The sequence below is a fragment of the Balearica regulorum genome, chromosome 2 (genome assembly GCF_011004875.1).
Source record: "Balearica regulorum gibbericeps isolate bBalReg1 chromosome 2, bBalReg1.pri, whole genome shotgun sequence".
In the NCBI taxonomy this organism is placed as follows: Eukaryota; Metazoa; Chordata; class Aves; order Gruiformes; family Gruidae; genus Balearica; species Balearica regulorum.
In genome coordinates this window covers 2,438,587-2,451,932 of record NC_046185.1, presented here as the reverse complement: position 1 = coordinate 2,451,932, position 13,346 = coordinate 2,438,587, and the positions used below count along the sequence as shown (strand labels likewise).

Below are 13,346 nucleotides of genomic sequence, written 5' to 3'. Positions count from 1 at the left end.
AGAAGAATGAGACTATAGGGTATATTCACAAAGGCTAATTTTAGCCTGCTGAGTTTAATCTCCCTAAGCTTCCTCTGTAACTGCTGGAGAGAGACGGGAGCCTTGTTTAGTTGTTCCAACTTGCCCCTTAGAGGACCTTTACTTCTTTTATCTCTCCGTTGATTATAGAGAGGACTTGAGAAAGTTTGCCCCAATACCTTGTGTGAAATATTCTTTGCGCGACTGTCCTGGTGGGGTGTAACAGAGCTGGATTGTCAGTGCATAGAGAAGAAAGTAATTGGAAAGATAATAACTACATTAAAATAGGAACAGATTCGGATTGCCCTTCATCTGGGAATGTTTCACGTTGGAAGCAATGATCCTGCGCTTTGGGCCGTGTGTGGTGTAAAGCACTGTTCAATAAAAGGTACCAAAGTCCAGGCTCCAGTGAACACACCAGATGAGTCCGTGAGCTGTTTGTGGATATTTAGGAAGCAGAAAAAGCTAAATTAAATGAAGGCATTATTCACTGTGATTATTTCATTAGCTACCCTTTCATACATACAGGCACCAATATAAACCTGCTACGGAAATTCAACATATTAACAACCTCATGCCCCCAACCAGAACAAATTAGAATATAAATGTATCCACATTTGTGCCTACTGCTTACAACTTTCTGCATAAATACACCCAAAAGCAGTTACAGTTGTGTGTTATAGTGGTCTTTTGGCCAGTTCTTCGTGATTCAGTGTCATTCATGTTTTTTCTGGTATAGTTTTCCATCAAATTCCTCAAATTCAATCTACTTTCTTTTTGCTGCCTGTCTCTGCCTCTCTCTGTCTCTGCTTATCTGTTCTTTGTGGCTTATAGATCTGGGGATAAGCTGTCTTTTTTTAAGGGTCATGCACTTAATGCCTCTCAAGACCCACTTTATCTTTGGTTCAGCCATTGTCCTCACTGGATTTACACCATCCTTCCTGGAAGATATGTATCTATTGACACAGCAGCTAATTTTCTCTGTGTCTGAAGGCTGAAAGTTTCTGTGGGATACTTTAGCCATTATTCTGGAAGGGTGTAATGGCTTATGTCACTGTAACTAATTAAAAGACCAATCAATAGCCACTTGAAAGTGGGCCACTAGGACCACTGGTAATGCTGTGTTGGTGTTCATGGGGATGTCCTTTTTGCAGTGAGACTGAACACAAAGCCATAAAAGTTAAGAAATGATCTGTCAAGTTTCCTAATCTCTCTCCCAGGCAGGGTAGGGCTGTAAACCCCCCGACGTCTGGTACCTTCAAACATCACCCCTCACCAGCACCACTGCCATCACCCAAGAATGACGTCCTTTGGCAGTGACGTTCATGCCTTCTCTGATGTGAGGCACTGCACGCAGGTCTGTAGGATGTTTTGCAGACTTCTGCCCATTTTCTAAGCCAGATCTGATGTGGATGTCTATCTGTGCAAATCAGAGAGTGCACACAAAGTAGTATATTTTTGGAAGAAACAGGGCCAACGCCAAGCTAATGTGGCTTCTGGGCTCCTGAGTAAGAGCTGGCTGGTCAGCTAGGTGGGTTAACACATATTAGCTTCAAAAAATCATGAGGACATGCCCTTCAGCAGATCCCTGCGGTCCCTTATACCACCAGCCCACAATGGCCTGGTTCTGTGGTTGATCCCATCCAGAAAAAGTGGGAGCAACTGATGTGAATAAGTCTCAGGGTTCATCCCAAAGATGTTTTCAGCTCCAAAACAAGATCTGAGAGGAGAAATGTCTCAAAAGTAGTCAGCCAGTCCGGCTCCCTTCAGGGCAGGTTGATGGTTTTACAAAACACCCAAGCTCATGCTTGACTTTCAGGACATAAAGAGTCCCATTTGCATGTCCTTCATCATAGATTAAGCAACCAAAGAGTGGCCTATCTCCTGGTATTGTCAGCTGCCACGTGGGTATCCCCACCAAGGCGAGGATTAGCACAAAAGGGCCAGTGGAGAAAATATATGATGTATGTCTTGCATTGCTGTAGGAAAGAAGATAAGCAGACACAGTCCCCACAGCCCTACTTCTTGCCTTCTACTGTACAACCCTGCCACCTTTTTTGTTTTGGAGCAAAAAGGCCAGGAGGGAAAACAGCAATTTCTCAAAAACTAACCAAAAGAAGGAGGTGGAGAGTGGGAGAGCAGTACTGGTTTCTCTTCCGTGGGTGCCAGAGAGAGACACCCTGAATCTGGCAAAACATTCACCAACACAGTTCCACCCTCTCCAGCGGCACCAACACGTCTCTGAATTGTACATTTTTCCCAATTCCCGCATCTGGAGTGGTACAGATGAGAGAGTTTTATTCCTGCCTGTCTTCCATTTCTCTTTTCAAACTGGGTATGGTTGGTTGGTTCCCTTTCTCCTTCCTTCCTTTCTTTCGTTCTTTCTTTCTTTTGGCTTCTCTTTCCCTTTCCTTTCTACGTTTGTGTTCATAAGCAAAGTGTTTTGTTTTGTTTCAGTCTTTTGGTTTTAATTGCAGTCAGATGGCAGTGCCCCTTTACGGCATGACGCTCAAATGTTCCAAGTGTGGAGTAGTTTCTTCTGCTGAAGTTTCGGCCACAGCCACCAGTAACGCCATGTTAGTTCCTCTAATTTCAACTTCTTTTCTTTCTTTCTTTCTTTCCACTTTCTTTTTTTTTTTTTTTTTTATAATTTATTTTATTTCCCTCTTTCATTTCCCTGCACTCACCAGCCCTTGTTTGTTTTCTCTCCCCATTTCCCTGCCCACCTCCCCACATCCCCAACTCTCCCTGACCTCATTCTGTGGGCCATAAGTAGTGTAGGGCTCCCGCAACATCCCTGGAGCAAAAGCTGATGGGCTAGATCCCAAAAAAGCACTTTATGACATGCCTAGATTTGAGCATGTGAGCAGCCCATGGAAGACAAAGGGACTCTTCATTTGTTTGAAGCTGGGTATATGTTTAATGCCCCCATTTAATTTAGTCCTTGGAGTTACAGACTTAAAGATGTCCTTCCCGTTAAATTTGATGGTGGATGGGGGCCAAACACTTAAGCATGTGCTTGAGGATTTTTTACTCCAGAGGCTGCAGAGCATTGAGTGTGATTTAAGTGAGTTGGTGAATCACCTCCAAGTGGTTTTTTTCTCTTATAAAAGGTTAGAATTAAGTTTAATACCTCGTGGGGCTGCAGTTCTGATTTGATAAGTGTTGACTGCCTCTTTTTGGACCCCTAAAAGCACTTGGAATTAGTTCTCAAAATCTTAAAGTGCTTCATAGCTCTGAGTTACAAAAGTCAAATGCTGTTAAATCTCTTAGATGCCGCTGGAGTTAGTAAAGAAAAAATAAATATAAAAAATATGAAAATGCCAGAGCTTTGTTCTGCTGGAGAAATTGTTCCTATTTATATATTTGGCTTTTTTTCCCAAAGGTTAAGGTAGGGAGGAGAGCGATGAGGGAAGGTTTGTCTGTCTTCCTTCCCTTTTTGAAATTTTGTTATCATCTCCATCATTTCCAAGTGATGCTATATTTTGGTTTTGATGTCTAAAGTAACACGTGTAAAATGTGTGAAAGAAACAGTCTCAGATCTAGACATTTGCAATTTCAAAACTCTTATCTTTAATCTAAAAAAAATAGGCAGTTGAGTGCCAAATTTCAAAATGTAGAAATATAATATGAAGAAAATGTAGAAATATTTTTTTCTGAAAACTGAGCCATTTATATAAAATCCTAAAGATTTTAGGGAAAAAAGTACATTTCTGGAAAAAACCCCAATTGTCGTTAGAAGAAGAGAATATGCAATCACCGCTATTAAGAGCTAGCAGGTTTTATGAGATACAAAAACTACCCAAAATCTCATTTATTTTTGACTGCTGAAGTCGTTTACATACCTTTTGCAACAGTGCGTCCACTGCTGAGATGTTGATATGGCATTGGTCCAGACATGCGTACCACAAGTCTGGAATTAGCAGGTCACTGTATTTCAGTTTCCTGCGACTGCAGAGGAATGCTAAACCAGCAGAAGCTTTACTATTAATAAATTAGACTGTCAAATAGGAGACACTTTCAGTTCATAGTAAATTCATTTAAACAGTAAAACAATCTCAAATCCTTCTCCTAAATTGTCTGACATTGGTCTATCATAAATCACATTTTCTGATTCATCTTCAAATCAGAAAAAAAAAAAAAAGGGGGGATATGAAATCCAGATCTCCTTCTTATCCTGCTTTTCTAATTTAAATTGTTTGATAGAAATCGGAGGGCTCTTGTAAGAGGATAAGTCTTTTGTTTCCCAGCAGATAGAATACCTTAGATGGTTAATTCCAGTGTTGGTTTTGTTGTTTGTCCTGAAGTGTCCTATACTCTCGTCCTTGCAAAGGGACAACTGAGTAATACATGAATTAGTTCACGCAGCCCTCATCTACCCTTGTCGTCCACTTCATTCTGCAGCTGAACTGCTTCTGTTTTTCTTCCTCCAAATCTATTGTAAATGGGGTTGTCAATAAGGCAAAGCCCTGATTATGCTTCATGCCAATGCCACCATTCCGCTGGCCTTCATCCCAGACCTTGGACCAGCTTTGCCATTCAGTTTGAAGGCTTGTAATGTAAATCAGATGCCATGACAATTCCTGGCTCCTGTCTGACCTGAAATTAGCCATAATTGTTTGGTAGAGAGCACGTCAAGGACGTTCCTGCCTTGTTCCTGCTGGGGTTGCTCATGCCTTCTCCAGCTTACCTCCCATAGGTTTCAGAGGCTGGTTTCTGGAATACCATGGCGTGAAAGGATAGAACCTTTTGTCCTTTTTTCTTGGCTTTTGGAAATAATACAAGTTTTGAACAACTCTCTGTGGTAGTATCTGTGCCTAAGAGAGAAGGGGTCAGAGAAGGGGATGTGTAACTGAGGGAAAACGTGGTGAACCACTGATGGGAGAGCAGGTAGTAATCATGATAGAACTGAAAAAATATGCACCGGAAATTGTGCAATTTCTTGACTTCAGCAGTGATAAAATGGAAATCTTTGAATGTCTATGACCTGTTAAGGGTTAGCTAGACTTGACAAGTGTGGGTTAAAAAAACCCTTCCCTTTAGGTTGTTCTCGAGAAGAAGCCGGGCATATTTTGCCATTGGAAGACCTCTATTCCCACATTTCCTTCCTTTTATTGCTGCCTGTAGGGTAGCCTCAGCCTGTGAAATACTGCCTTATAATTAATTTGTCTTTGCTACCTGAGAAATTTTATTATATGAGATAGGGAAAAAATAACTCGGGGCATGCCTTTTCTTTGTACTTGCTTTGAATGAGGAGATCTACTGCAGATACCAGGGACTGCTATTGGAAGGAAGGAAGGAAGGAAGGAAGGAAGGAAGGAAGGAAGGAAGGAAGGAAGGAAGGAAGGAAGGAAGGAAGGAAGGAAGGAATTCCTACCAGGCAGTGCATTGCAAATATGGACTCTCAAGTTCTGACCATAGGGAAGAAACTGGCCCAAGACTAAGGCCCTAGCGCAGTGTATTCTTCTTGCAGGCAACCCATCCAAGAGTCAATGTCAAGGAGTCCTCACAACCCTTCTCATGCATCATCCCTCTTACATCATCAGAAGCTCATGTATCAAATCTCCCATCTAAGGGATTTGCTCTTTTTCTGGACTCAAAGACATTTCAGGAAGTCTTAGATGTCAAATTTTCTGCCTGTATTGTAATTCCAGCACTAATGTGAATCGGTATTTCCATGCATGGCTGGTTTTATGAACGAGACTGTTCCTCAGGAGAGTGTTGTTCTCATAGTTCAAGGAATTTGAAATTGTGTCCTTACTTGGGGATAATACTTGAGCCCTGCAGGTCCTTGCTCGGATTGTGAAAGAACAACTTCCCTTATTAGGGGTCAAGCAGTCTGCCCGTAGATACTTCATTACCTGCCTGTCTCATTAGGAGGCGTTTGATTTCCCGTTCCCCTACTTGTATGGTTCAGATTGCAGCAACTGAGAGAAGAATCATCTTTTGGAGAAAATAGAAGTAATATCTTGTGTTTCTGTGTTGCCTGTGCATGAGAAGAGCATGCACACTGCCCCCTCTTTTCTAGTTACAGATTTCATATCTTGTTTACGTGGGCATTACGTTAAAGGGAGTTTCTCTGAAACTGTCCCTAAAATTGGGGCAACACTCTTGCTTTTAGGAGGAATACAAGTTAGAGGAGGGATAAAGCACAAGAGAATGAATAAAGTTAATCCTTGTGCTGTGGGTTTCCTGTAGCAGAACTGCTGTGGTGCAGGAATAGGACGCTCATCAGAATAGTGGAGCAACATGTGCCACTCTGTGCAGCATGCAAGGAGCCATCCGTTGTCTGATGTGTTGAGTCCACCTACCATTTCCCTCTCCAGAGCTCATCTCCAGGAGCTGCTTTCTAAATTATATTTTTCCTTCTGCTGCTTCTTTAGCTTATAGTACTGGCTGCCCTGTCAGTGTTGAGTAATGAGGAGAATTGATCACTTACCTCTTTATAATGGCCCTTTACATCTTTGTTGGCATGTACTGTGTGTCCCCTTGCACTTGCCTTTTGTCAGGGTGCAGACCTCTTAATCTTGCTTCATGTAGATCTTTGTTTCCAAAACCATTTTCTTTCTCTTTTCATTGCTGTCCTCTAAGTGCCATCAGTTTATCCTGCTTCTTTTGCAAAGATGAAGACTCTCAAGGCTGCCAGCTAGCTAAAGAACAAAACCACAGCTAGTTTTTGACATTTTGACCGAAGGCCATCATCTGCTTGTTGCCAGAGCTGGCTCTGCTATGTGCTTTCATAAGGCTAAATCTTTACTAAGTTGTGGACAACGTTATCGTGTGGCCATGTTGTCACACATCATTGTAATTATATTTGTTTGCACTGTGCTGTGACATTGCCATATCCCAAAGTAACGCCTTTCCTCTGCAATGCAGCAGTAGCATGGTGCGGTAGGGAGGAACAATGTGACACTACAACTGTACTGCTGAGTAACATTGTCATGTCATGGTCATCACACAATAAACCAACCTCATGCTTCCACAATGCAATGTAATGATCTTCCCTTGATATTGCTGTCACTCATCATGAGTGCTGTCATATATGGGACAAATAAGAGGATCTGCCAGCTAATTCCTTTGTCTCAAGCCATAAAAATCCTGGATTCATTGATCGTAGATAATCCATAATGAAGAGTCATTAGGTAATCACAATGTCATTATATAACAAATCATCATTTCGTTTCACATCACGTGGCAACTTAGCGTGAAGTTTCTTAGGTCAGTTAAGTTATTCTGAAATCTTTTAAGGATGCACAGTACCTCCTAAAAAAGGGACAGATGGAAGGGTGGCAGAAGTATGAATTCTGCTATGAATTCAGCTCACAGCAAGTAGAATTAAGGGCAATGTCACAGGAAACCCACTTATCTTCCCCTGAGTTTTCTTCTAAAGTTTCAGTCTTTATATGATTTTTTTTTTTAATGGAACTTTTTTTGAATTTAATATTTCAAAAGCTAAGCAGAGCTCTGAAAGTGAAATTAGAATAAGTTATATTCCTATGACCTGTTGCTATCTGCTGCCTGAGAATAAAGATTGTGCATTAAGTGTCAAGCAACATTTCCATAATGTTTGTAAGGGATGAATATTGTTGAGAAGGCATCTGCAAGGTGAATCACAAAGAGAGCAGAAAGGCCATCTGGTATAACTCTGCACAACTCAGGAAAATCCTGATTTACCCCAGCTGAATATGTGGCGTAATACTGTTTTCATCATCTGAGTTGGAATGGCAGAGATTTAAGTGATGATTTAAAGCTGCCTATGTTGGGAGCAATAGTGAAGTCCATCAGGATGTCTCAGAAAAAAGTTGAATAGTTTCTCCATATGGAGACACACAGAGCAAGGGGCTGGGAAGGACTCGCTGAGTCCAGCGTGAAGATAGCAGGAGCTCTGAAGGAAGCTCACTGTCATTATGGATCATTGCATCTGGTGCCTGCATATTTTTTTTAAGCAGGTTTTCAAGCCAGTGGATTGAAATCTAACCATTTGCTAAAGAGAAACATAATTTACCTCCTCAGCACCATCCCTGACAACCCCAAATCCACATGTAAATCTTGAATCAGATCCAAATCATTGTCAATCTGATGTTGTAGTTTTTTTCAAGAATGGAAAACCCATCCAAATCTAGATGGCTGGTTCAGACCCTTATTTACAGGTCAGATCTATTCTCAGATGTGGTTGCCAGGTTTCTTGTTTGCACGTTGATGGTAGTAACGTACACATATGTGTGTATTAAGAGTATGATGGGAGACCAGATAATTCCAGGAAGCCAAGTTGTCTGGTACAGACCTTTTCCAGCAGCCTGTATTGACTTTGCTGGTTTCCAGCAATCACAATTGCAAGTTGCTACTGGAATGACTTCATCTACCAAGCCATACATCAGGCATGTTGTGTTTGCTGATACTTGCATGGAAGACACATCTAGAGTGGCATGTTATGGAGCAAGCTTTATCTTTCCATTTGTTTTTTTCTGCCTCTCTGATTTTTTTTGCTACACTTACTGCTTAGCCAGTTTTATTAATGCACCACTGCAAATGATAGCAAAGAGAGATTTCAGTATAATGAGGCAGATTTCAGAGGACTGAGGGAGAAGTGGAATAAAAACTTCTGTTTAGGAGTTGTTTGAGGGCTGTCTGGCTGCTGCTTTTTTATTTTTTTAATAATACTTTGAAATTATAGTTCCTATTGGACATTAAAGAACATTCAGTTTGTGATTCTGTATAAAATTACAAGGTATCAGATTATGTCATGGCCCTTACCTTACATGGAAGTCTCATAATGCTTGTTTTAATTGAAGGAAAAAAAAAAAAAAGTATATTCCATTTACCTGCTCCCTTGCATAAATTATATTGCTTAATAATACCACTAAGGAACACATCTGAGTCTGGACAGGTTGTAAAAATATTTGCAATCAGAATATCATTATGACTACAAAAAATAACCTGTCACTTCAGTATGTGGTCATTACAGCAGAACTGATGTAACAATCCTTGAAAAACTCTTAACTGAAGCCAAGGCGTTACATCCTGATGTCCATACCTGTGTCCAAGCTCCAGCTTTGTTCAGGTAAAACTCTCACTGAGGTCTGTGAGAGCGGTACCTGGATAACCAGCAAGTAAACATTATTAAAAACTTGATCATATATCAGAAAATGGTAAGCAAGTCCCATGTAAGTACTGTAAAACGTGTGTCATGATACCTGTCCTGTAATTTATTGTGTTGCCTGTATTTGTTTGTTAGTATATAGATAGAAGTTTTCTACGGAGAAAAATCTTGAAGCTCAACTTGTTATTCAGCCTGTGCCTAGGTCTACTCTTATTTGTTAGATAAAAGCCCACAGAGAAATTCTTCTGGTACTCTTGGTGCAGCAGTGCTGCCAAATATATAGGATGACTGACAGCTTAAAATCTCCCTAGTAAGCTGTTAAAATTGCTTGGGACCCTTTTCGGTCAAAGAGCTGAATGACTAAATAGTCCATAGGAACAGAGCTGCTTTCCCATTTCTAGAATCATCATTCATAGATAAAGTGGAGGTTCATGGGGCAGTACTTGCATTACAGAAAACTGTTTTGTCCAGTTTTCTGTCTTGTGGATTAAGAAGTGGCTTGAATCTTAAGTTATTTTAACCTAGAATGTCCACCCAAGAATAAACTTATTTACAATAATTGATAAATATAGAAACAACTGTATTTTTTTTTCCAAAGCGTTCAGCTGGGGAGATCACACAAAAAAGCAGAAAATTTTCTGTTCACAGAAAAATTGGGTCAGGTATCAGTTCTCCTGACGGTCATTGATGTAGTGTTGTAGGGACCATCAGCTGTAGAGTAAGGGAGCAACAGCAAAATATCAGTCTCCACATCAGCTCTATGCTTGTCCGTTTTAGTCACTTGAAACAGTGGCACATGTCCCCAGTGTTGGTGTCTTCCATGTGCTGTGGAAGTCCAAGTGTCTGTATCCCAAGTACCGACAGCCATCGTGACAAACCAGTCTCTGCTGCAACGTTCCCCTTCCCTTTGGCGACCTATAGTGATCGTATTTTGTCTCCCCTCCTTGGGAAATGCCATTGTTGTGGACTAGTGACATAGAGTGGGAAGGGTGTGAAAGGGGGAGTGAGGTATCTGCATCCTTCCTCCCCACCTCAAGTTTTATGCATGACTGCACCATTGAAAAGTAGTCCCTCCCATAGAAACGTGTGTCACCTGTTTTGGTAGCGTGAGTGTGCAAAGCATCTTCCTGCATCCCTGTGACAGGGGCTCAGAAGACGTCTAGCGCAAGTATACGTTTGCTGAAGAAGTCTTCTGAAGCCCCGTGGGATCAGGAGGCTGAATTAGCATCCCACGTGGAATCTGGTGAGGCTGAAGTGGAGCTGAATTCTCTTTTCCTCTCCCTTGACAGGGCATCCCTTTGGAGCTCCTGTGTGGTCCTACCTCTCCTGGCTCTCACTTGGATGTCTGCAGTTCTGGCAATCACAGATCGGCGGTCAGCACTCTTCCAGATCCTTTTTGCTGTCTTTGACTCATTGGAGGGCTTTGTCATCGTTATGGTCCATTGCATCCTAAGGCGGGAGGTGAGATGAATGAGTCGTTCTCTTTTATATAACCAACATAATTCACATAGAAAACATCTGAAGAACGTCCAGTCAGACTGGTAGCTTTTCTAATCCTATGAACTTTTTCCTTTGTGTAGACAGTGACTACAAAAATGACCATGACATTATCATCGGTCAGAGGGAAGGAGGGATGAATCGGTGGTTGTCATGCTGAATGTACTGCAGAGCGGAATGTGGGGGACAATCTTAGATTAGCTGACATGTCAGGTTTTGCTTGTTTAACACTAAAATTAATATTTCCAGAACGTTTACACCCCACCTCAAAAATGGAATATTAAGAAAAACAATTGGTTTGTTTAATTTCAAGAGGGGCAACTGGCACCCAGGTTTACAGAATGATTATATGTTGGCATTAGTGCCTAGATATTTGAGCTAGAAAATAAAGCTAGCAATAATCAAGCAAGGAAATTTAGTAAATTCTCTCCAGCCTCCCTGTGGAGATTTAAAATGGTAAATTATATCAGGGAAGAAAAGAACGAATCTTTTATGTTTCTTTTATTCTTTTCATCCTACTGAGCAGATAGACTATTAATAACAGAGACAGGAAGGGGTGTTTTTTTTCAATATTCATTTTATCTTCTTACAGCTCCTTTAAATTAAGTAAAACAGATTAATTTCTTATGGCAGGCCAATGAAATCAATGGAATTACACCACTGGCTTGGCTGAGACTCCTTCAACTAATTGCATTATGAATATGGGCCTGCATTTAACTCTCATTGCTGTCACTGGCATTTTTTTCCATTGATTTCAGTGAGTTTTGCATCAGATATATATTACAGCTGATATAAGATCATAATCAGACCTTGTAGACCCCAGTATAATGATTTATGCAATAGCATCCATTGTAAATGTGTTGCAAGGTGCAAAGTAGAAAACATTTTTATTCTTGACTATATAAATCAACAACTAGAAGTGACCAACGCAGTGACCCAGGATACCTGTAAAACCTTTGAGTTGCTCTGTTAGTATGTGAGATATGTAACATATAAACCATTTCAAATTAATACCTGAATGCTACTGAAGTTGGATCCATGTTCTTTTGATCTACCAAGGACTTTTTTTTTTTTTTTTCCCCAAGCAGAATTTAATATGTTTTGGTGTTCCTGTCTGACTCTGACTTTTGCAAATCCATTTGTTCCTGCAGGTCCAGGATGCTGTGAAGTGCCGAGTAGTAGATCGTCAGGAAGAGGGCAATGGAGACTCAGGGGGGTCATTTCAGAACGGACACGCTCAGTTAATGGTAGGGAAAACTACCACCTAGTCTGTTATTAAGGGACCTTTGGGTATTTTTAACTCATAACTGATAAACAAAGGGCTCTGTCCATCATAGATTTTGCAATCATCATTCTTTTTTCCTTTAAACCTGTACTTGAACAAATGTAGCACTTAGTATAGGCTCTTTCACACAAATCCGGTTTCTTTTCATTCTAATATTAAGGGGCTCAAACTTACACATTAAGTTTTGCAGACATCGAGATCCTTTCTTTCCCAGAAAATAGAAAGCCAAAATATACCTCCCAGGTCTTCCAGACATTTTCATCCCCATCATCATGCTGCCTTGTCCTAGCTGAAGCTAAGAGACAGGAGTTTAATACTGCTTTAATCACAGTCTGTTGGGTCATTATTATAAAGATGCTGTCTCAAAGGGATTTGTTTCTCTCAAAAGCACGCTTGTTCACATTGCTTCATTGGGAACATAGTTTAAGCACTGTAAACCTTGGTCCTGTTGTGTAAGTCCTTTACAAACAGTCTAGATAAGGCCGTAGAAGAATAAGCTATGAGAAATCGTCATGCATCTGCTTCAGTGTTATGATGTAGATGATATAAGAAGCATTTGATTTCTGTGTTTGGGGTAAGGACATCAGGACAATCACAAGATTTTAACAAGTTCCAAAACCGTCTGGTTAATATTAGACCTATATCATATCCCAATGTTTTGAGTTTTTTTCCCAGTCACTCCTGTGCTAAGCTAAGTAGCTTGTGCTTAGGTACAAGATCTGATTTCAAACAGCACAATCTTTAAATTAAGACATCAAGAGATACACAATTCTACCACACCTCATAGGTGTTTGTTAAAAACAGGTGCCTCATTTCTAATTTAAATGCGTAGTCTTCTCATTTTCAGACTTAGATTCTTGCTATGCCTATTCATGTGTAATTAGAAAGCCCTTTGCATGCCTGGTGCTTTTGCTCCTTCAATAATAGACACCGTCATCATATCCAGTCTCAATCTTCCTTTCAGTAAGGAAGTTTTTTTATTGTCTCTCTGCAAGATATTTCCCTTCAAATTATTTATATAGCCTAGAGAAGCTGTGGATGCCCCCTCCCTTGAAATCTTCAAGGCCAGGTTGGATGGGGCTTTGGGCAACCTGGTCTAGTGGAGGGTGTCCCTGCCCATGGCAGGGGGGTTGGAACCATTCTATGATTCTATGATATAGCCCTTTTCCACATGCCCTTCAGACTCTCACCATCCTTTAAAAATGTGGATGCTCTATTTATTATTCTGTTGTCACCATCCCAAGTGCATTATTCTGAAGTTTCAGATTTTTGTCTCTGTGTATAACTCCCTGTTTTCATTCATTATCAACCACCTTGCAAAATTCTGTCAGCTACAAGTTTTTAGCAATGAGATTGCATTTACTTCTTTGCTGTTGACGGATGTGTTGAGAAGTAGAGAGTTTACAATCCGTTTTTTTTCACATTCAGGCTCAAAAAGCTCTGGAA

At 40.7% G+C, this 13,346-nt stretch overlaps 1 protein-coding gene across 11 annotated transcripts in view; it reads left to right on the top strand.

Annotated features, from left to right (window-relative positions):
• ADGRB1 (adhesion G protein-coupled receptor B1) overlaps positions 1 to 13,346 on the top strand; it is a 279,324-nt gene that overhangs the window by 242,298 nt on the left and 23,680 nt on the right. For 7 of the 11 annotated variants that reach the window (XM_075743190.1, XM_075743189.1, XM_075743187.1 and 4 more), the window contains 3 exons: positions 2,496 to 2,594; positions 10,408 to 10,579; positions 11,767 to 11,862. In XM_075743190.1, the coding sequence (XP_075599305.1) occupies positions 2,496 to 2,594; positions 10,408 to 10,579; positions 11,767 to 11,862 (367 nt within the window). The remainder of the gene's footprint in view (positions 1 to 2,495; positions 2,595 to 10,407; positions 10,580 to 11,766; positions 11,863 to 13,346) is intronic. The other 4 variants (XM_075743197.1, XM_075743192.1, XM_075743196.1 and 1 more) reach the window with 1 other exon arrangement.